The sequence below is a fragment of the Pezoporus wallicus genome, unplaced genomic scaffold, assembly GCF_028554395.1.
Source record: "Pezoporus wallicus isolate ANWC-B61680 ecotype Strahan unplaced genomic scaffold, APGP_CSIRO_Pwel_v1 contig_749, whole genome shotgun sequence".
Classification (NCBI taxonomy): domain Eukaryota; kingdom Metazoa; phylum Chordata; class Aves; order Psittaciformes; family Psittacidae; genus Pezoporus; species Pezoporus wallicus.
Genome location: NW_026641327.1, coordinates 5,150,898 through 5,175,240, shown reverse-complemented (window position 1 = coordinate 5,175,240; position 24,343 = coordinate 5,150,898). Strand labels below are relative to the sequence as shown.

At 40.2% G+C, this 24,343-nt stretch overlaps 1 protein-coding gene across 1 annotated transcript in view; it reads right to left on the bottom strand.

Moving 5' to 3' along the window:
* Positions 1 to 24,343, bottom strand: part of LOC130606549 (band 4.1-like protein 4B) — a 71,701-nt gene that overhangs the window by 3,356 nt on the left and 44,002 nt on the right. Inside the window, exons 7-8 of the mRNA XM_057423012.1 lie at positions 24,128 to 24,205; positions 3,941 to 4,009 (exon numbers count right to left, since the gene is read on the bottom strand). Coding sequence (XP_057278995.1) covers positions 3,941 to 4,009; positions 24,128 to 24,205 — 147 coding nt within the window. The remainder of the gene's footprint in view (positions 1 to 3,940; positions 4,010 to 24,127; positions 24,206 to 24,343) is intronic.

Here is a 24,343-nt window from a genome sequence, read left to right as displayed (position 1 = left end):
TTGATGGCTTTTTCAGAGCTGTGCCGGAGGGACAAGCCTGATGGCATCATGCCCTGTGTGAGATAAAACTCCATGTGTGGGACTGGCAGCATTTGGATAAAAGACATAATCAGTTTGGAGAACGCTGCTTGTCAGTATTGCATTTTCCCTAAAAATAAAGAACGCTGACTACATTTGGATTATTCTTCAGATATCCTATGCAATTTTCTGGTGGGTCCCAAGTTTCAAAGCGTCCATCCCTTTTCCACACTTACTAACTGGAACATGCCTCAAGAGAAATATTCTTGTAGTATCTAGTGACAGGTAACGTAAAAGCAATATTGGAAGTGCTATTCTAAGACAAAACAGCAAGCAACCATCTCCTGTCTTTCAGCACTGCATTATTACAGCAAAGACTGGGCCAGATAATAAAAGTGGAGGGATAGGATCCCTAAAAATAAAAGAGCCCTGGTCCTGCTTTTTGGCATGGACTATTTCTCATGCAAACTACACTGGCTAGTATCCTCCTGCTATCAGCTGCATTTCTTTCCTGACAACTTTTTCTTCTGAACTTGGTTCAGGCTTTAAGGCAGGGAGGAAGATAAGTTACCATCATAATGGAGCAGCTGCTTGAATAGCAACTTTTTTTTCTCTGTCTTAATTATTTCTCAAATTCTGCAAGCCACACAGGATCAATGCTAACCATAAACAAATCAGTTTAATCAGTGGGACAATTATTTGAGCCCGGGAAAGAATGGCTGCATTAGGTTTGCATGCCCATTGCCATTTTTTAACGTGTTTCTGCTCATGTTTCAGCTAAATGCATCTGATGTGCTCCAAAACAACCTCTGAAGCAAAAGGAATTCCATTAACTCCACAAAATTAGTAAAACCAACTAAAGAAACTTCCTCCACACTTGGCCAATTATGTGCATAAATAGTGGCTAATACAACCTGTTGGAACTTCTCTGCCATTCAACTTTTAAAACTCAACCTTACAAGCTTCAGGAGTACCAGATTTTGTGTTCCTCATGCAGGATCCATGTGCTCTGAGGACTGACAGATCTTAATTTATTTTATGAGGAGGCATCACTCTGCAAAGCTGATGGAAATTCTTCCAGCCTTACTGAAATCAGGAGGGCAGTGACAAATTACCCTTGCTGAAGATTTGCCCTGAGTCCTAAAGTGTTTTTGCTCTGGATAACAGTATATTTACAGTAATCCTAAGCATCTTTTTATATATACATATATATATATATATATATATATGCTTGCAGAGTATGTTTGAGCCAAATATTTAAGTGGTCTAAACAGATATATTTCCATTAATTTAAATCTGTATGACTCATACCAGCCTGTGAGTATGGTCATGGAGCCTGCCGTTTCTCTACAGAAATCTCTCAAATTCAGAGGGCTTTCTGGCAGCTTGTTTTTAAACATTCCAGGAAACCAGGTTCTCTTCTTTTACCTCTGCTAAGAACAACAGAGCTACATATACACCACCAAATTAGAAGCCCTACACAAAAGGTAAAGCCTTCCAAATGTCACCATTCTTAGCTTTTCCCTCCTCAATGACATTTCAGTGTTTTGCTCCAAGCTAAAAAAAAAAATAAATAAAAAATAAAAAGTGAACGGGAAGCAAGGAAAAGAAAGAAAAAACCCAAACAAGGAAAAGCATTAACAAATGTTACCATCTGGGACTCTGTGTGACTGGAGGACACTGAGAGTTGAATCTGCCTGCCAGTCCAAGCATTGATCTAGATCTTTCCCTTACAGCTCTCACCTGCGGTGTAGGAAGCCTGCAGCAAGAAGCTCAAGTCCTCAACAGAGCCCATGCAGCAGGAGGAACTGAAATGCTGCCGGGGAGAAGCACGACTCTTTGGGCTGTGATGGAGGACCATGAAACACAGGACCAGAGTCTAATTAACCTCCGTAATTGTTTTCCCATCTTTATGCAGTCCTCTCAGTAGCTGCTCGTTTACCACAGCTATTTGTACATAACTCACTCATGTATGGAAACCTATAATGGATCACACACCATTAGATTTTTATTGTAATGGTGTTTTAAGTATTTGTGCTCTGTATTCTACCCTCCACTCTGCTCAGCGAAATGGGACTCTATAGGAAGAAGAGGGAATTTCAGAAGGATTGGTTTGAATTTTACTTTGCTTCTTCTCTCCTAACAGAGCATGACAAAAATGTCAGCATTTGAATTTACCATGAAAGAGCCATTTTCTGCAAGATAGAAATTTCTGTGGGTAAGTATATCAGGGTAGTTTCTGTTACATTTTAAAGTTCCATTGCCCCAACAATGACAAATTATTTCATACAGCCTTCCTAAATTTTGCTTTTATCATAACTCTCCTAGGCAGAAAACCAATTTCTGAACAATCATTCTAATTAGAGGGAAAACTATTTTGGGCACATCTTCTTGCTTATATAAAGTAGCATGAAAGACACAAACGCTGTAACTTTGATTTATCTTCTACCACAGTTGTATTATCTGGGCTTAGCTGACCTACTGCGACTTATTCCCATGTATTTTCTGGTACCTTTAATTAAAGCTCAACAGTGGCACTGACACAGGCTGGGAAGGCTAACTAACTTTGGCTTTAAAATACCTATGGGGTGAAAAACAACAGATCAATCCCATGGTCAGGTTTGCTGTGAAAGAAAAGCCTCTCTTTTTAAATCATTAAACATAGACAGTTATTGCACATGGCCCAACAGTGATTGAAGCTACTTATCTCTGATTATATGCCAGTTACGGATTGCTGCTACCAGTCTAAGTTAAGGTTAAAGTCTGAAATGCTTCATTTTTCCAATGTAATTTAAAAACTGTAAGTCAGCTACTGTGGTTTATAATTATAATCAGAGAGTGTTTCTTACAGGGTAGGTAATTTTGTCATACTACATAACGGCTCTGACCTTAAAGTAGTACTTAGATTGGATTTATTTTTTAAATTGTCAAATAACTGTTTCCTTATATATAAAGGTTTTGTTTATACAAGTTAACTGCTTATATGTTCCTTATAATTGTTTTGTTAATAGTTTATTTTATCAAAATGCCTAAATCCCAACCTCAGTGGAAGTTTAACAAGAATTATAGAATCATAGAAAGGTTTGGGTTAGAAGGGCCTTTAAGACCATCTAGTTTCAACCCCTTTGCTATTGGCAGGGACGCCTTGCACTAGACTAGGTTGCTCAAAGTCCTGTCCAACCTGGCCTTGAACACTGCCAGGGTGGGAGCATCCACAGCTTCTCTGGGCAACCTGTGCCAGTGTCTCACCACCCTCACAGTAAAGAATTTCTTCCTAATATCTAATCTAAATCTCCTCTCTATCAATTTAAAGACATTCTCCCTCGTCTTATCCCTTCCTGTCCTTGTAAAAGTCCCTCTCCAGCATTCTTGTAGCCGCCCTTTAGGTACTGGAATTAAGTTCAGTACTTGATTCAAGTTATTAAGCAAACATGGGAGTTTATATGAGGATACCATTGTAATCACCAACACTAACTATAATTCTTCCTTAAAATTCAGATATCAATTCAATGAAAATCAGGCTCCTCTTTGTGATGGCACAGCAGGTGGTTTCAGGCAGGAAGCCATGCAATCACTAGACAGAGGACTAAATCTTTCCATTCCCTTATTGCTCCTTGAAAAGATGCTGTGGAACTTCACAGGTGTCCTCTACAGTCCTGACTGAACAACATTTTGGGACCAACCGCTTTAGTGGTTTAGCCTTGGCCATTAACTCTTAGTCCTCTGTCTAGTAAGCAGCAATGTCTGAATGCAGGCAAGTTATATAATGGGAATATTTAACTGGTTCACACTCTAATTTCGACTTGGATTTTTTTTAATTTTTTTTTTTTAGGATTGCTTAACATATAATTTTCTGACACTGTTAAAAAAATAATTGGAATTGTGTTAAATACACAGTCTTTTAGTTGCACGTTCTACTTACAGAAAACTGTGGTACTGTTGGAAAAGGATCGAAAAAAGGATTAGATGTATCAGCAGGGAATGTCTTTATCTTTAAAAAAGATAAAGAAAAAGATGTTACTTTCAGAGCATAAAAAAGCAAAAGCAAAAGAAAAAAAAAGGCAGCAAAGCATTGCAACTACAATGATATATCCAACAAATTAGAGCAGTTCAGCAGAAATTGGACCAGACCGAAAAAGACCTTCCAAAAATGCATACAGAAACCTGATGATGAATAGTCAAAGCATAAATATGAAAACTTGATAAATTAATTCTACCATGTAATTAAATCTGTTGCATAAATACAGAGCTGACTGCAAATATAATGTATCTTCCAATCTTCCATCTGTCAACAGCCATTGGATTATTACCTGCTTCCTTCAGCCAGCCCTACATTTTGCACAGGAGCAAATTCTGCAGTGTAGGAACTCTGCCTAAAGAACTTGTCCTTTACAGATTTTAGACTTCCAGATTTTCAGGTACACAGATGAAGGCAAACGATCACATAAGGTGGGAGTGAAATAACACCATACATACAAAAAGCACTGGGGACAACTGCTTGTTTCAGGCAGCTATGAGGCCTCGTGTTAACAGGAGGGCTGTGGATAAAGGCTTGACCTTAGGAAAAGTGCCTGGAGATGGAGAAGTGAGTGACCAACACATCCATATGCTGAGAAGCCTGAGAGCTCCCAGGGCTTAGTTCATGAGTGTACACTCACTGGTGGGACCAGGCCCTGCTGGAAGTCACTTCTGCCCTTAAAATAATTTCAAACATTAATTGAGATTAAAAACATATTTAAATCAACAACAGTCTTTGTCCTACTTCATTGTGAATGCTGTTTCTCATGATTTTCCTCATTAGAATGCAGGCATTTTTCATTCAGTAAAAGAAAGGACAAAATAAAAAATAAAGAATCATTTTTGAACTACACTTTATGCTTTCTATTTGGAAAAACACATATTACAAAGGCGTGTTTTCCACTTTATTATAGAAACTGCTGTGCATTTGTTTGTTAAGCATGTATTCAAACATAATCCACTAACTACAACTATGTAACTGTTGCTTAATAACAAGAAAAGCTACCCTGAGAGCCCTGAGCCTCGTAGTCCAAAGCAAAACCTGAAATTATGATGTCAAATATAATAAAGTAAATGCATAGTGTTTATTTTGGAAATAAAATAACAGAAACATATTGGTTTATAAGGATGCCAAGGGAAATTAGCAGCCATCTGTGGGCCCACTTCTGCAAACATGTGGAATTAATCTTGGCATGGTCAGGCTTTTTACACACAAGGAGTATGGATAGCGAGCAAACAGTTAAGCATGTAAATACCTTTTTAACAAAATAAGGGTGTTTATAAGTCAATTACACAGGCATAAATGAACAACTGTGCAAGGGAGAAATTCTTTGAAATTGCAACTTTCTATGCAAACATATCAATCTCGCACTCCTTTTATAGTCTTATAAAAGTCTTATGCCTGTTAGCAAAGTATATGCATATTACATTGCTGATTGAACCTACTCATTGGATTGAAGCAATAGCTTCTAGTAAGTTTGTTATGTTTCTTTATACCCATAGCCAAGTCTGTCAAAATAAAACATGGACAGCTGCAGCATGTCTCACTCTTGAGAGATAACAAATACCACGAGCCCAGGTTGTCATTCTCAGGTTATAAAGGGTATAAAATGTGTTACAGTACAAAATACAAGTGCACTCCATTATGAACACAATGTTTGGGCCAAAAGGCAAACAGGGATGGGAAGCTGGTTGTTCATATGAAGTATGAGTTTGATATTCTACAGCCAAACTCTCTCTAATTTGCAGGTTGGTCTCATTAAAGAAATGAAGCTCAGTTACTGAATAGAGTAAAAAAGGACACAGAACAATATTCAAGAGCCCTTGGGGATTTGGGACAAGTGGCACATAAGAAGAGTCAGCCCTGATTACAGGTTGAGGCATACAGCCATGCAGAATACTCTCTTGCAGAGTCAGTGCTGCAATCTGTGGATGTTCCTGAGGCCAGCCTACACATCAGAACAGCAAAAATGGTCAATCTGGCTTGGTTATCAGCATGATTTCCTCTCTCGGGGAGCTGTGCTTAGTTAATCTTGGGAAAAAAAGACAATCTTGACGAAAAGACAATCTTGACAAATGAAAGGCTCTCGAGGTTCTAAACCCACCAATTTCCATCATTTTAAAGAAACTGAAAACAGAAATTAAGGAACAGAGGGGAAAAAACCATGCTTGTGTTCAACTTAAGAGTGACAAACAGAAACTATCCTGCTTAGCCCCCAGGATTTGCTTTTTCTTCTTCTCATCTCTTTTTCCCTCTGAGAAGAGACCATTGTTACTCAAATGGCACAACGGAGTTTATTGGTTTGGCCAGCATCTTAATATGAGTGCTGCTGCCAGCTCCCACAGGCAAAGCAGAGGGACAACACTGCTGTCTCCACAGCACTGGCAAGAAATTCTTACCTATTGATGACTTGGCTCTTTTCAGGAGGAAGCAGGTACAAGATCCTCATCCATGCAACAGCAGAAAAAATCTGTATATTCGAGAACACTTTCAGGAGAATTTGAGAACTAAGGATACGCAGGATGGGGAGACAGTCATGTGGAAAACACCAGTTAAGCAACGGGGTTTTGTGGCACTGCATTTGGAAATTTGAACAGTCTTTTCACCCAGGAATGCAATTTGTCCTGGCTGTCCTACACGTCCACCATGGCCAGCAGTGTGCTGACAACAGCAGCAGTTGCCAGCACCTGAGATGAGGAAGATAACCCTGTGATTCCCATTCCACAAGAAAAGCAGCATCATGTGTGAGTCTCTTCCTGACCCTTATCTTGGGGTTGAGTCTATTGCATGGACTCAAAACTCTCAGAGTAGCTGGGAAAGCAAAAGAACTCCCTGACCAGAACCAGAGACAAAGACCTAAATGTTATGCATTCCCCACACAGTATATAGCCACTCTCCCTGCCCTTAGGAGGAAGACAGACCAGACCCTCAAACATCTCCTGACTCACGTGGCAGAAGCAGACCCTAAACTTCTCCTGGGTGCCTTTTTCTCCATGCTGCTGCAGCATCTGTTGAAAGATGCCACCTGGGGACAGAGAAAAGAAGAGTAGAGCCATCACCACCACCTCCCACAAACCCTTAGGTCCTTCAGTTCTGGAGACCTTCAGCAGCTTCTGGACTTTGCCTGGGATTGCAAATACGAGGGGAAAAGGAAGAGGGAAGAGGAGGTCTGCATCTCTATGTGCAAGACAGTCTCATGAAGCTGAATTGTAGCTGCTCAGACTAGCAACACACACTAGCTGCTAGTGCGTGGATTGTTGCTTAGTTATTCTGTCTACTTCAGTATAAGACGAGAGAAATAACAACTTTGAAATTTAAAGCTGAGCACAGAAATTACTGTGGTGGCAGGTGGGTGCAGCAATTGTGTCCATGTTGTAGAGCTGCTTAGATGAGCATGTTCTGGCACAATCAGGCTCTTCCACAGGAGCAAATGGTACTAACTGGTGTCACAGAGGCTACAGAAATATCATCAGCAACAAGAGGTCAGGGTTGTGCTCTCAGTAACAGCATAAACAGACTTCTAACACTTGATTTCAAGCACGCCTACTCTCTCTGCACGGCTAAAACAGTCTTGCAGCCAAAGTCACAACCATAAAACAACTGTTAAGGCAGGTCCCATCTTAAGTAACTGCCACGTCAAAGGGGTATGGCATGAAGGGGGAGTGAATGCGTTCTATGCTCCAGTGGCATCTCGCATACTGAGGGCTTGTTTCACAACCTCAAATGCCCCTTGCTTGAAAGGTCAGGGTGCATTACCATAAAGAGCTACTTTGGACAAGTATCTCCTTGTCTGTAATATTTAGCTTGGCAAGTGGAGAATTTATTCAGCTTAAATGAACAGTTGACCCTTAACAAAAAGAAAGAAAAAAAAGAAAAGAATAATACAAAAAGGACCAGCACAGTCTCAGGAAAAGTCCAGCACTTGAGTAATCTGTCAGGAGAAAAAGCCAAAAACCAGTCAATATTACAGTCACATTGATTTTGTGGGAAAATGGGCTGAATTTTATTCCTCTGTGGATCATTTTCTGCTAGTACTGGAAGATTCTTGTTGCATTATCACGTCTGTGGAATTGACATATTCTGGAGGCATCTTTGTCATAACCAGAAGAGTTAACAGCACTAATTTTCCATTAGATTTCTACTGCAAAGAAGGATGAAGGAGGGTAAAGGAAGAAAAGGGACAACAGGACAAGAACCTTCTTATTTTATTTGCATTTCTGCAAAGAGTTCTTCTGGACAGAATTTAAAATCTCACTAAAAACAACTGTATTTTCCTGAAACGCCTTTTAGACGGGTTAGGAGAAAAATACCCTGTAACTTTTTCATAAATACAAACACAAGTGGATGGAGACAGAGTACTTTTATCAAGTTAAATGATAAAAAAAATAGCTATTTTTGGTATTTCTATCAGAAGGGAATATTATAAGTGTCCTTCTGTGACAAAAAAAAAAATATCACTTTTGGGTATTTTGGGTATTTTGTTCTCTGACTTTTGAGGCAGTCAGTATATTGACTGCTCTGCAATAACTTTCTTTCCTTCTACAAATGTCCAGTAACTTTTTCAGCTGTCAACACTTCCTTCACTCCCATCCCCTGCACTGGAGGCCTTTACAACGTGATGCAGAAAATGTGTAATCTCAGTGGGTTTGCACTGTAACTTTGTATACTGGCCAGATGGAAGACAAAGCGTAGGCCAAATGCTTCACTATACTCCTGTGCATCACAGCAGATGCTGACACCTGAAGTGGTGTCATAAACACAGCCCTCAGTATACACATGTAGACAAAGGAATATTGTGTGGTGCTTTATTTCAAAATACATAAGTCGAATACCAGCACATCCATACAGCACAGAGACTTGTTTCTACTCATCAAGTTAGGAAAGATCAGCAGCCCAAACTTCTGGAGTACATTGAGTTAGCATTTCTCAGGCCTGACGTGATGTGACTTTAAAAACACCAGTTAACCATTAGACCTGGTTTCCAAAGCCAGTGATACGATTCTGGACTCTGTAATTGTCCAGTAAAGCTCCTCGTCTACTATCATACCATTTCAGTGGCTGAGGTGAATAATGAGGTGGAAGATGTAAAACCAAATAGTTCCTGGTATTTTTCACCATGTAATACTCCCAAACAAGTTCTTTTGAGTGGGAGTAGTTCTCAGCTTCAATGATCGATCACTCAGGTAATGTCAACCTCAGTTCACTCCATTTGCAAGTGGTAACAAAACCAGTGTGATAGGTAGGCAGGCATAGTCATTGCCTGCTTGGAGAGGGCAAAAATCAGACCAAACCACTGCAGCCCAATAAACCTGCAACAGGATAGAAACATAAATCAGCAGTACCATTGGCTAATCAGTCTTGGACAAGGCTGTGTGAACTAAATACCTTGATGAACCCTGCTTGGTGTGAATCCCATACACATTGTATTACAGGCCATCTTCCTCTCATCGGATGCAGGATTTTTTCCACTTGTTGAAATGACATCGAGGTGCCAGTGTCAGCAAACAGATTTCATTTACACACATTAAGGAGGAGCAGTTTTGCAGAATGTACTAGTAAAAATACCTTAAGGCACCAAACGTGAGGTTTCTGAAGAGGATGGGTTTCCGTACAAGTCACTAAGCCAGGGAGATGTATATGTTCCCTGCTATTGTCACTCCCTCTGGGGTGATAATACTGTGAAATCTCTCTCCTAGCTCCATCTGGTCTTTGGGTCTCCCTTGCTCATCTTGCAAAAATCTGGCAGAGACTGGAGTTCAAGGACATTCTGTGAACAACATTCACTGACACATAAGAACCAATGTAAGTGAATCCATCTGTTTTACTCATCAGATTTATCTGCTTGGTTCAAGATTCCACAGACCTGCAGGACTGAGTCCACCTCCCCACAGGTACCACTTAATTCCTTTTGGAAAACTGAGAGAACTCCACCTTGAAAGTCGTGCATCCTATGGTATCCTTGCTGAGCCAAGTTCTCTTGGGGTCCTCTCAAATGGTGAACTTGCCATTCCTCTGCTCACTGACATGTCGGCAGCCCTTCTCTAGACCTTGCTGCAGGCTGAGTCCACTGTCCTAGAACATGCCCCAGCAGCATGAACCACATTCTTGATGTCTTACTGAGTGCTTGCACAACAGGGCTAATAGTTTCCTCTCCATCAGATACTTTCCTCCCTCTTAAGAGTGACTTTGCTCAACCCTTCCTAACATAGAGGCACTGCCAGGGGGTGGCTGCCTGGCTCCTTGGCTGTGCTCCAGTGACTTTTGGCTCCCGAACAGATGCTGAAGGAAGTTCGTAGGAGTGATTTACAAGGTTCAACTTCTGCTAAAGCTTGGTTTTGCTGCAGCTATAGCATTTCATATATACTTAATGTGTAGTAGTTTATTGCTACCATATAAGCTATATGTTATTTACAAGCAGGTCTACCTAAACCACAATAGTTAAGGTGCCATGGATAAAATCCTGAATCTTCATGCCAACTTTTGTACTAACTTACAAAGGCAGTCCCGCAAATCATGTTGGTGCTAGTATCCCTCTTGTGCTGCCTTTAAAGACTGAGTATTCTGTTGGTCTTCAATCTAAGGGCTGTAATTATGGGTCGCTTGCAAAGTGATTTCAGAGGTATTGGGAAGGGACAGATGATGACAGTAGTAATGTTATTAGTCAGCCCAGCATCTCTGCGACACATGGGAAAGGAATACATGTTCTGGGTCATTTTTACCATGTAGCTTTGCCTTGAACTGTTTTTGAGAAGACATTCTTCAAAATAATACAGGATAAGAACAATTCAGATGCGACAAAAGCAAGGCAGTGTCCATGTTCTCACAGTCCTCAGGATATTCAGTACTCTTGCTGATGCTGTGAAGGTGAGCAAATGGGCTCACCACAATCTCTGCATGAGCTGTCAGTCCAGCTGTCAGTCCACCATCCCCTGAGGAAAATGTGGCAAGGCAAAATGATGTCACAGTCTTGATGTATTGGCTAAGGAGCAGACTGAAGGTTGTAGAATTTGCTCGCCTTTGCTTAAAACACCGAAATGTAGCAAATGAAAAGCAGTAGGCAGGCTGGCTGGATATGGCAGCTCTCCAACACTGCTGCAGAGTAAGTTAGTTGCATTGCTGGGACAGCTAATACAAAGTTACCAGTTTTGCCCCTTGGTCTTTACCAATTAAATCCGTGATGATCCAGTGCCAGGTGCCTAGATCACAATGCACAGACAACAAAATCAAGCGGCATCTTCTGCAGATGGAGGCTGTTGTCATAGGAGAAAGTCACTAAAGATGGATAACATGAAGAGGAGGAAATTAATATTGTGATTTCTGCCAGTTGAGAGTGCCCCAGGTAAGCCATGTATTTCCTGATTCCACTGCCAGCTAGCAGACTGTCCATGCACTCTTTACCAGATGGAAACTCACCACTAGCCACGCCTGATTATTTCTAAGTGTAGACACTGACAGCTCATCATCCATTACCTCCATGCCTTATTAACACAGAGAATTCAAACCCAGGGACATTTCATCAAAGGCTGACTAATAACCACGGGACATACCTGCACTTTCTCAAAAGTATCAGAATCACATTCCTCTGTTGAACGGTTATGATAGATTGACACAAACAGCACACTGCCTGACCCTTGTTCCACACAAATAATTTGGCTTTCAGTCTTTACTTGTATAGGAGCAAAAGCTGGCTGAGAGTCCTTAAGTGTCCAGAAACTCAACCAATCACTGTCTCCTTGAATGTCAGGATAGTAAGGAATACTTTGCATTATTTTTTTGTCCTATTTTTCTGGTCTATTGAACTCTGCTAAAATCCCCAGGAGTTTATACAGTTCATTATTCTAAAGGAAAAGAATAGCACAGGAAGATTAAAGTCAGTGGAGCTACAGGAAAAGTGTTAAAATTACAGACTGGTGCTCTACTTTTATATCTGTCCAGAAGGGCACTTGAGCATATTTTCAACTTCAGCATGTGACTTGTCCTAGTGATTACTGCAGCCTTTAACAATGCATTTACCTCAAATTTTGGTGACCTCTCATGGATTAGTATCTCCTCAAACAGACATAGGAGCGCTGACTGCTGCACTGTGCTGCAGTTTGCCAGGCTCACTATTCTTAAAGTCTGCTCTGACTTAAGCTTCTGTACAACAATAATCCTTTCCTAGCATAATATGTCACCCTTTCCAACATGCCTTGTGGAAACATAACACTGCTTCCTTAAATGTAGTGTATGCAAAACCACCTTATCCTGTAAATAAGAGCAACTCGAATAGAAGCTGAAAGTCTATAAAGAGCGATGTTTTCCATGGTTTAAGATTCATGCATGAGGAAATCCAATTCCATATCTATAAATCTTTTGTGATTGTTACATATAAAACCCTATTTATTCATAACCTCACACCCTTGGCTATGGAATCATTCATATTACCAGCCACCAAGCATTGGAAAAACACGAAGATTCTGTTTTCACTGTAATTTTATCTTGTTGTGCTCAAACACAAGGGCTCATTAGACATATACATTTACAGATTACAGATACCTACATTGTAATACTTTGCAAATTCGATGCCATGAAACACATCAAATGCCTCTGTGTCTGTTGAGTCCCTCATTAAAGCAATCCACTGTCAAAGTAAATATATTGTTCCTTTGTTCCTTTTCTCATCTTGTTTCCATCTTTTCAAGAATAAATTGGGATGCTACTTTAAGAGCCAGTCTCCCATTCAGAGACACTACACTACACTCAGGCATGTTCCATAGCTAAGGAGATTAGTCCCAGCCAAGGGATAATCCCAATTGATTAGGGCTATTAGCACATAGCTCACTCTCACCCATTCTTAATTACAGCAGAAATTTCTCCTTTGGACTGAGAAGAAAAGTACAGAACTCTTCTGCTTGGCCCAGGAATGACAGCAGTTTCAATGCCAGAAGGCTGCTCTATCCTTTGAGCAGAACTCTGCTTCCCCATAATTTGTTTATTGGGGAGAGGATCCAGGGGATCCATTATTACAGACATCTCTGTGAAAGCGACTGAAGAAGATTATAATGCTGCAGTGAACAGGAAAAGAAAAGGGAAATGGGAGAAAGGCCAAACGGTGACAGTCCTCTCCCTGGAGGTCTGCTTGTGGCATTTCTTCAGGGCAAAAAATACCCTGTGAATGAAATGTCACGGGCAGATGCTGGTCCCTGCTCAGTATCTTCCTGCCCATCCCAGCAGAGGCTCACAGGGAAGCCAAACTGGGAGCTGGGGATTTCCTGCAAGGCACATTTCCAGCACTGCTGCCTCCAAGGCCCCTTCCCAGCACCGTGTCCTGATGGAGGAGGCCAAAACATGCTGTTGTCTGGCAATCTCCATCAATGTTATGGTCCCTGGGAAGATTATGGTTAACTCAATCAATTCAGAAAAACACTGAAGTGTTTCTAAAATGTAAGAGGAGCAGGAACTGTCAACTTCATTACTGGGGAACAATGAGGGGGCTTACAGTGGTTACTTTTAACTTTCTCCCTAAGAGCCCTGGGATAGATGAAAGCTAAGACCTAGGATACTCTGTTTTGGGCGTGAGGGGAGCATCATTCTGATTTATTGTTGGGTTTTGGTTTGTTGGGGTTTTTTATTTGGTTGGTTATAATCCTGTGCCTGCTGCTTTTCGAGCATGCTCTGTATCAGCTTGGGAACTATCTGTTCTTGATGCAGGAATATGCCCACTTCAGACATGCTGTAGATGTGAAGAAAGCCCTTTACCCGCACTGCCTCAGTGCCCCTGCTGTTGGTGAGGAAGAAAGGAGAAAGCACAGTTTCTTCAACCTTTTTCCCAAACCACTAGCAGCAAGACAGGAGAGATCTGAAGGAGAAAATCACTTTGGAGGCACACACAAATGTGGGCTCTGCTGACCACAGACACTCTGAAGAGAACAAGCTTTGTCTGAAGGCTGGCCAGTTCAGCCACTGATGCAAACACAGGAACTTTATCTGGATATGTGCACTTGAGCTTCACGGTTATTGATCTTGACTACCTTGCTCTAGTTAGTTGTAGCATGAGATGAGTGCCAAATTGTGCACAAATTCAGGTGGTAAGAGCCCACTGTGCTTGGCACACATTTCCCTTCTCCAGCACTGCCAACAGGGTTCTCAGCAGAGCATGTCCACATGGCCTGGTGTGTGTGCCAGATGGCATGGGTAGCTCCTTCATCAAAATCCATTCTGGTAAATCTCTCACTTTGCCAGAAGTGGTTAGGTGATGTTTCAGAGCACTTGCAAGACTCTACCCAACATTTTGGCAGGGGATCAATAAATGACATTAAAACTTGCTGAAAGAGTTTTGTAGAGGTTCACTTCATGACCTCACTGGATGTTCCTCCTAGACAGTGTGGGGATTTGGTCTTGGGTTACTGAGCATGAGATGGATGCCAAGCCATAAAACAAGCCATAAATCCAAGGTTATTCCACAGTTCTGTGGACAAGTTCCAAGAAATACCTCTAAGGAGTACACAAGGACCGTTTTCTAGTAATCTGATTTTAAACTGGGTGTATAGGACATCTACCTATGTAGAAATTTTCTTCCTCAGCCCAATACAGTTTAGGATTTTGTTTCCAGAGGGTGATACAAGGGGTAATGAATAGAAGAAGACAGTTTCTACCAAGTTCAGTGGTTTTCAATCCAATTATCATGACAGTTTGTTATCTTGAACTAAACGACTCCTGTATTCTTCCTTCCACAGTTAAATTACAATTTTCCTCTATGATCTACAATATCTGGGACATGGCACAGAGACTATGGAATTACCATAGACATGCTGAGATTTATGTAAATTTATCAGTTCAACTTACTGATCATTTCTACTACTGCCATTCCTCTCAGTTACGAAACTTGTACTAGGCTCTGTGCAAAGTCAAAACAAAAGATCTGTCCTGATGTAAATCTCACAAGCTGATGATGGGGTCTCTGGTTTGTTTCTGCTTGCTAGGAGACAGACTACAACAAATGAATAGGTGTTATGTTTCATTAGGGGATTTTTACACTGTTGTGGATAACAGTAAAAAGAAGAGGACAAATCAGTAGATAGGCCACTAGAGAAAATCTCTGGTCACTTATGTACCACTTGTGGTTCATCAGAAGACACTGCTACTGGAACTACTTGGGAATTCTCATCAGAAAATGCCTATTTATTCAAACTGAAAGTGTTGGAAAAGAATCTGTGCTGATTCAATTTTCTCAATATATGTATATTCTAATATATAGAATACATATATAGAATACATATTAGAATATATATATTCTAAATGGTTTCACTCATCATTTTGTCAGAGGAGTTTTTAGTGCCTAATTTAGAAAAGAAGTTTTGGTTGGAAACATGAGTTCATTGATATTAATTAACAAGCATTGCTTGAAACTGAAGCACTTCACAACTGCTGAAATGAAAACACTTCAACTGCCTTGATCCTTCTCTCTACCCTTCTCAGTATTCCCTGACATTTGGTTCGGGATGTTTTCCAAAATATAGGCTTTTGAAAGAAAATGTAGACAAACAGCTTTTACTTTGATCAAAGAAGATGAAAAAAAAAAAAAAGTATTTCCTATCAGTTCAATTTAATTGAGTGACAAATAAAAAGAAAATTTACTTGCTCTTTTTGCTAGTTTTACAAGTTGAGTCACCCAACCAGCCAAAAAACAGCTCGGAAAGCAGATGTTTCCATTTTCTGTTGGAGCTTGGAGGCATTCAATTGAAATTCCACAGAACAGCCCAACCAGTTAGCATCACACTTGCTATCACATTGGAACAATGTGAATTAGAATTACACATATATCAATTCATTAGTGGATAGGAACGAAAACAAACACACAATAGTTACTCACTGAAGTCTAAATGCAATTGTCAGTAATCACACTGAGGAAGAGAGATTATGAACTTCACAGCTGCTGAGACAAAAGAAATTATATACTTCTCAGGCCAAAGGAAAAGTGATTAATAGGCCTTCATCAGAAGACTGAGCCATAATAGCTTCATCACAATACTTGTCTCATTGAGAGCAAACATAAAACGATATACCTAGTTTGAAGTAGGCTTTTGCACAGAAGCGGAACATTTTTTCTGTTACTCGAATTACTGCAGAGTGGAAAAGAAGAGTTAGCCAGTACATGCAAAAGTTGATGCACTGCCTGAAAAGCTCCATGTATCTATTGCTCACTTTTATTCTTCCTTGGCAACGTTACACCTGCTTACTACTGCTAAGGACATGAAACACATTCACTTGAAAGATAAAACAATAATCTGAAATAAAATAAAAAGATACTGAGCAAAAGTATGATTGAACATATCAGACCTGATTTATAACAATGAGCAGGTCCTAAATGATTTGCTAAAGATTTGCCTTCTCAGCTTGAAGCAGGAGGTAGATGTCAGCCAGTTTAAAATCTGCCTGTTTGCATTTACTTGATCTCCTTCTCTTACCTTGATGTTGATTTTAAGCAAAGGAGAAAGCCGCTACTGTCATGGAATGAACAGGTTTTTGATGAGGAAGGAGGCAGGAGAAAGAGATTGAACATAGCATTTTCTTACTTTATATTTTTTAAGGTGCAGTAATGTTTATGATTCTCAAGTTTCTGATTTTCCCAACCACTGCTGAAGTGGTGGCAATCTATATCACTTCAGAGGCACTTAGAAAAGCTAAAAATGGTTATTGCACTAATTACACTAAAAGAGAAGCCCACAGTCTTGCGCTGCCCTGTCTATGGTATTTGTCAGTTTCAGATGCTCTGCATCATTAGTAAGGGAGCAGCCCCCCTAAGATCTTGCCTGCCAGTCACTGTTATTGCAGTCAAGCACATCCTAGACTCCCTCTCATAGGGATCAAACTTCATCTTAAAGTTACTTCAACAGCCACAGTAATCTTATTTGGAGTACTACTCCAGAAACTACACTGCTTGCGAATGTACTTTATCATTTCTACAGTCCTAAGGAGAACCTATAGGTAAATAATTTTGTTTGTGGGGTTAGTGTTCAGCTGAATCAGTGATCCAGCTCCTGTCACAGCCTCACTAAGAAAGCTGGGAAAAATGAAACCATCCAGCAACCCATCTATAGAAAGACCCATATGTACAGCTGTGACACCAGAACCTCAGTTGTCCAGCTTCACAGGCCAATCTGTAAATGGCCACCAAACAACCCATTGTAGAGGAACAGCAAACATCCTGCCACTATGCAATAATACCACAGACTTCAGTCAAGGAGCACTAGTGGTTATCTAAGCTATTTTCCTGACTGTATCTCCCTGCAGGCACACAGGTGGTAAAAGACCCACCAGTTTTCTGCTGCAAATGCCTTCTCAAATGAGCTCCCACCATGGGGTAGGCCTGCAATGGAGTCCAGCCAAAGTTTTAAGCTCCAGGACCAGTTCTGATTTCTTGATCTGGCAAAAAACAGATTTAAGGATATCCATTTACTTATTTTATCATTTCTTCAGGCATGGGGCAGGCACATGGAATGCCAGGGGACAGTTGAGACATCATCTTACAATGTACAGAGGTGACAGACTAAAAATAATTGTATGTGGCAGAATTTATCACCTCTCAGAGAAAAACTTACACCCTCTTCATCCAAACTACCTTATGACATTCCACCCTTACCTGCATGCCCAGTTCTATAAAAAGCTACCCAGTGGGCCATTCATTATTTAATACCAGTGAATTAGAACACACAAAGTAGGCCCACTGCAGTTTTCCCTGCACTTTTTTTTCCATTTAACACCTTCCCTCTTTTTGGTACCTTTTCTTGTTCATGTACACATTGTATCCAGTTTATCATGGTGCCCACCGGTATAAAGTCAGCAATGGATTTCACTTTGTAGATCTTTTCATTTCTTGCTGAATTCACTTGTAATTAGTTAAAGAAACAGGGAAGTGTTGAATTGTCTGTCATACATTTACAGAACGCATAAGCTGTTCTGCTCAACAGACAGATAACAGGGGAAAAAAAAATCATTAAGCCAATGAATTTAAATTACTTATAGTAGAGGCAAAATAAAAATTAAATCTAGATGTAGAAACAGTTAATCTTTTAGCATTCTCTCATTCTGTTTCTTCACTGACTCTGTGTGTCTTTCTATAATAGATGAATGGGAGCAAATCACCAAACAGTTGAGCAGCAGTCAGAGTTTTACATTTTTTAATGAATGTTAAACTCAGATCCAAGAGGCAGTCTCTCAGCTGGACTCTTGGTTATCTTGTGTATTAGTAACTCAATAGACTGCTTATGAGACTGCCACCCACCAATAAAGCCCTGTGCCTGAACATGCAGAGCTACATGTTAGTTGCAAGTCCTATTTATAATGCTTTTAGTTGCAAGTCCTATTTATAATGCTTTATGTGCATAGACTATAAGCAGCAGCTATTGGGGAGTGTGAAAAAACAATCCAAAACATATTCACCCATTATGCTGGCTGGCCAAGTGCCATGATTGGTTTTAAATGCACTAAGTCCCTTCTCTAGTTATTAGCATGCTTTATATAACCTAAATGATGCTCAGGTAATTTGCATTTCCTTGGTTCAGGCTGGGTGCTCCGAGGAGCCTTGCTCTGCATGCACCACTGAGGACTTTCTGCAAACCCTCAGTCACGTCTCGTACTCAATTTGACCGGGCATTAGAGTGCACCCCTTTGAACTGTGCTCTTATCTAGTTGATGCCCTTTTCTTGCAGTAGAAAAAACGGTCCTTTTCAATATCAGTAAGTTCAGAGCACTCCTTGAGTTCATATGGAACTAGATTTATTGCCTGTTGCTACAGGGTTTTTTTATATTAAAGTTGCTTGCTTTAGCAATTGCTGTTCTTTGCTTTTTCTTAGCTTAATGTGGAGTTAAAGGGCATGAATTTGAATCTGGGAATAAATATACATTTCCCCTGTTGCCTACTGCTTTTGGTTCTTATCCATACATATAACTGACAAACTAATTCTCTTGCGCAGATTCTTTTGCTCATAATTGGCCATTGCATGTAAGCTTGAATGTGCTAATACTGCTAATTGAGAAGCTGGCTTGGAAAATGGCATTTTTGAACACTCCTTTGAATCCAGGTCAGAGTTATTGCTTCCAATTCATCTTGTATTAAGAAATGTTTGGGATTTCTTTTGTGTGTTACAAAGATGTAAAAGGAAAAACCTTCTAAACCTGAAATATATCACACAGCTTTCATAAGTTTCTTGAGAAGACCTCTTTTATCTTCTGTATGTAGTTCACCATAAATAAAGCGTTTATAAATTTGTCTCTGACTGAGAGGTTTTAAAGACCTCTAGGGCATGCAGAGATACTTGATCTATACTTTCAGCCAGCTAGATGGTAGATACAGGCTATCTAATACTCTTATCAAATATTAGTCTTGAATTACATTATAGCTGCTTTTGTTTAGAATTCAGTGCCAAAAGGACTGGTTATGGAGGTATTAGAGTTTTATATGTTTGTCTTTCTTCCTTGGAAAAATTGTTTTGCACTGTGAGAAGTTCACACTGGTTACCTTCACTTTGCTTTCAAAATGGTAGGTGCTAATGCATCAAATTCTGTACTCAAAACTGGAGTGAGATCACTTTCAACGAATAGGACTGCATACACTGGTAATACTATTACTGAAATAGAAATATTTGTTTTCAACCCATCCTAAATAAAAATACCTGGTTTTAAATTGAAGACCATTCAATTTTTTAAACTATCGTACTGATGATTTACACCTCTTAAACGTTGCATCTTGTTTTGATAAGGCAAAAAATTTTCTACTTCCCGTTTTTCACCAATAGATGGCAGGTGAAGCTCTAGCAATTTGTTCACTTAATACATCCGGAAGTAAGAACGCTTGTAGTTTGCAAGTATATAGCCAGCTATAAATCAGTGTTTTTTGATATCTCTTCAGATGTGATCATGATTTAGTCCTAGCCATCCACCTTGCATTATAAACTTTAGTCCATTAGCTCCATTTTGTGTATAAACCTGGTCATTCTTATTTCTCTTGTCCTAATCCATTGGGTCAAACCGAAGAGACTGGTGGCAGAAAAAGCCTACTACACTGATAAAACTAATTTCAATAAACCACACGAAGGATGCTCAAAATTCTTAATATATAATCCTGTATTATTTTCTAAAATCCACTTCTTTTGTGAAACACAGAAGCAGAAAGAATTTAATCTTGTTTACATACAACTCAGGTACAGTGCTCAAAGTCACAATTAAGTAGTATAAAAAGACAGGGATTTTCTTCTGCGTAAATTATAATGATTTTAAGGACAAGTAATGTGTGGCAGCCAATTAGTTGTAGGATTTACATGAAAAATCAATGGAAGTATGCATAAACCACATGGTTTGAGGATTGCAGAGCACAAAAAGATACCTTTCCTTCTAGGCAATCTGCATTAGTAAATGTACATTATTTCCCCTGCAAAATTATTTCCTGAAATACGTCTGCCTCATAATTGCCCTGCTGGCAACCTAAGTATTGATGACTAAGTGACCATTACTTCTCGTACATACCACAGTAGCAATTTGAGGCAGACCGGGTGGATAAATTTGAGTGCTCTGATTCCTGCATAGACACCTGCATGAATTCTATTAATCCAATCCATTCAGTAATCCTTCAATTTTTATATTATAATTTTGTTTTGTGAGCTCCACCTCTAACTGTAACTCTCAGCATGTATTAAAGCTTCCGCTGCATGGGCAACAGCAGCAAAACATGGATAAAACCCGAAGCCATCAAGAAGCATCAATGATTAGACACTGAACAATGAAGATCATGCAGCTGAGTCAGTGATTATTAATCACTCTCAACCGGTAACGTTACAGAAGGGAGGATGTCTAAAACTGCTTTAAATTAACTCTTCTCCAGTGAACTGGAGAATTTTGGCAGCAAACATCATGACACACACATCACACACACCCCCACAATTCATTTTAGGTGTCCAATTTAGGTGCCTTAGACTCCCTAGTCCAGAAAAGAAGAAGATGGCTCTAAATGCCCCTCTGCAGGAAACCCCCTGACTATGTAGGAACCTGAACTTCTAACCTTATCACCTCAGGCAAATGCCCCAAATCAGGCAGCACGAATGACCTTCTTAGACATTGTACCTGTCACTGAATGTGAAACAAATGGGTGCAATTAACAAGCAACCTCCCAAGGGCCAGGTCATAGCATGCAAAACCAGCATACCACCTCTGACTTGACAGTAACACAATGTAAGCTCTACACCATCTTGACCCTCAAATGACAGCACATGTTATCACAACAGAATTATGAAATAATCAGACTGGTTCAGAGCTATGCATTTCCCATAGCTTGCTTTAGTTTGGAGCCTCTCTTCCTGAAGAATAAACTTTTCATTCAAACCTCAAGTGAGAGCAGCCTGTAGCCAGTGAAACTGCAGAGAAAGGTCTGTAAACAATAACTGCTCTGTAGAGAACAAGATGACCTTTATAGATGTTAAAACAGAAAGGGTTGATTGATGCTCTGCAGTACATCTCTCCAAAATATTAAAACCAAGAAAACAATGGAAGGTTAGTTTATGAACATACAGTGTGACAAATTATGTCAGCAGATAGGGGGTAGGAAATGGGAAAGCACGACTGGGTAAAATACCTGGGGAAAAGAGCCTAAATCGTCAGGTGGAAAAGTGTTTAATGCTGACTTCTATTAAATGGAAACAAAACCCAAACCTGTTATCTAGAGCAGGTCAGTTGCTAAAGTCTCCATGACTCACCCCCATGATTCACGTTTTAAAATTCTGCTTAATACAGTAAGATACGGTTTGATGATTTTTAGAATAAGAAATCCATTAATAAAACCTAAAGGATAATTACTTACAGTTTAGCCACAAACACGTTATTAACACAGAAGATAATCTAATCTGTATAGAATCACAGAATCACATAGATCACAAAAAACCTTTAAGATCATCAAGCGCAACCGCAAACCTAACACTGCCAAGTCACCACAAAACCATGCGCCTAGCTGCCTTATCCACACGTCTTATAAGTACCTCCAGGGATGGTGAAACAACCACTTCTGTGGGCAGCCTGTTCCAGTGCTAGATAATCCTTCCAGTGAAGAAATTTTTCCTAATATCCAATCTAAACCTCCCCTGGTGCAACTTGAGGCCATTTCCCTTCGTCCTATCTCTTCTTACTTGGGAAAAAAAACATCTACCTTGCTACAGTTTCCTTTCAGGTAGTCTCAGGTTCAGTCTGCCTGTGTGTTGTCAACCCAAACTACTAAAAAAGGCTGCAGAATGCTGCCCCTCTTTCTCACTTTACTTTGCTTCCTTTTAATTTTCCCTTCCTCCAGAAATGTAAGGAAGCAATTGGAATTGTTCAGTTTAAATGCATCTCTTCCTGTCACTTTCTGAAATGGAATAGTTCCATCATCCACCACTGAAGGAGCTTTCAGGTAAACCTCATTTCCATAGATGCTCCTCAGTCTGCAATGGTATTTTCAGGTGCAAAAGCAGGTCCCTCCTATATGGTGGATGTGGCAGCAGTAAGTGCTGTGCTGTCATCATAGCCGCTAGTGCTGGAACAGTTCTCCCACCAAGGAGATCCAGGGGCTCAAGGAGCTAGAAGGCCCCTAAAATTTCAATTTGCCACAGTTCAGAGATACAACACTTGTACTAAGAAAGTGTTAGGGCAAAAAGACTGTTCAGCTGACTTGGTTGAAGGGCAAAGATAAGAAGAGGGTCAGGAGAAACAGGCTGGGTGCAAATAGCACGTTGATGGAAGGTGAAGAACATGCTTATTGAACCCCCTGAAGTATTAGAGGGACCATCAAGTATCCTCAAGGACTTTGTGAAGAAACAATTCCACACGCTTGAAGCTGCATAAGAGAGAATAGCTTTGCAGATCTTTCTATCCTTCTAGGGCTGATGTCCATTCCCAAGCTGCAGTGTAACAGTGACAGTCTCAGCTGCTCCATAGCCCCTGCCCAGTCCCCTGCATCAAACCTGTTAACCCATCCACAGCGGCAAGTCTTTAGTCATAGTACACCCTGTGCCTACCTCAGAATGCCTCTGAAGCCAAAAAGCCACAGCTGAATATTCACATCCCTTTTGCAAGCAGGTAGAGGCCTAGGAAGGATAAGCCTTCACTTCATTAGACTGGCAGGGGAAGCCACATCTCCCATCCAGTGGCAACAGGACACAGGCAATTGTTTACAGACAGGTACAATACAGTCTCTGAAGGAAAAGACACATTCCTACAGAGCCTTTCCAATACTGTAAAATAGCACCTAACCATGTAGTGAAAGCAATGCCTAGAATGTAAGTACTTTAATACAAAAAGGTTTATGCCAAAAACATAGTGCTATCCGTGTCGTACTTGTTGTATGCTTTAAATATGGTTTCTAGAAGAAAGCAAAAATGGCTTTGGACAGCAGAGGAGCTATCTGACATTAAAGCTATTTCCAGTGCAAGATGACTTGGAGAAAGTTAAGGATCATACTGTGATCCTTCAAGTAGTCTGCTGGGAATCTGAGCTGAAAGCCTGAGATCCCTAAGGCAAGAGGCATTTTGACTTCAGTGGAGCCACTATCTTTCCTTGGCTTTTAAGCAAAATCACAAATCACATATTAAAAAAAGAAGTTAATAATCAACACATTGTAGACTATTTTGCCTTAAAGTGAAGCAAAGCACTCTGCTAATGAAACATGAAAGTGCAGGTACATGTCTTTTGATTGGCTATTGGGTAAGGTCTTGTGGGGAGAAGAAGAGACGTTTCAGACAACTCCCAAAAGCAAATCTATAATCAGATTAGGAATTTATGTTAAAGGGACAAAGAAGTTTGGGAAACCAGTGCAGCAAGGTATAAAGATACCCAGGTAGGAGAGAGAAATGAGAAGTCATCCAACAATAAAAAATCACGTGCAGAAGATCAGCCACAATATTGGTTGATGTGGACTCATTTTCAGAGATGCTGAGCTGAGTTTGATGGATGCTCAAGACCACTGACTATCAAGGAAACTTACTTCGGTCCTTTGCACTACCCAACACACTGTATAGTATCCCATTCATTTTAGCTGCAGGCAAATTACTGAAAACTTTCACATTTTTTTGGTGGCAAACTGAAATTATTTACCATAGGTGTGGCCTCTGTGAAATCCATCAGGAGGTCACCTGGCTCCAAAGCAAATGTACTTCCAGCTTCTGTGGAACTCTAAAGGCAAAAAAGAAACCCAGCATTGAAAAAGACATTGAATTTCTGTAATTCTGTTGGTTGTTGGGGCTTTTTGTTTCATTTGGGTGTTTTTTTGTTTGTTTGTTTCTTTTATCCCTTAAAGCAGAGATTGCCAAA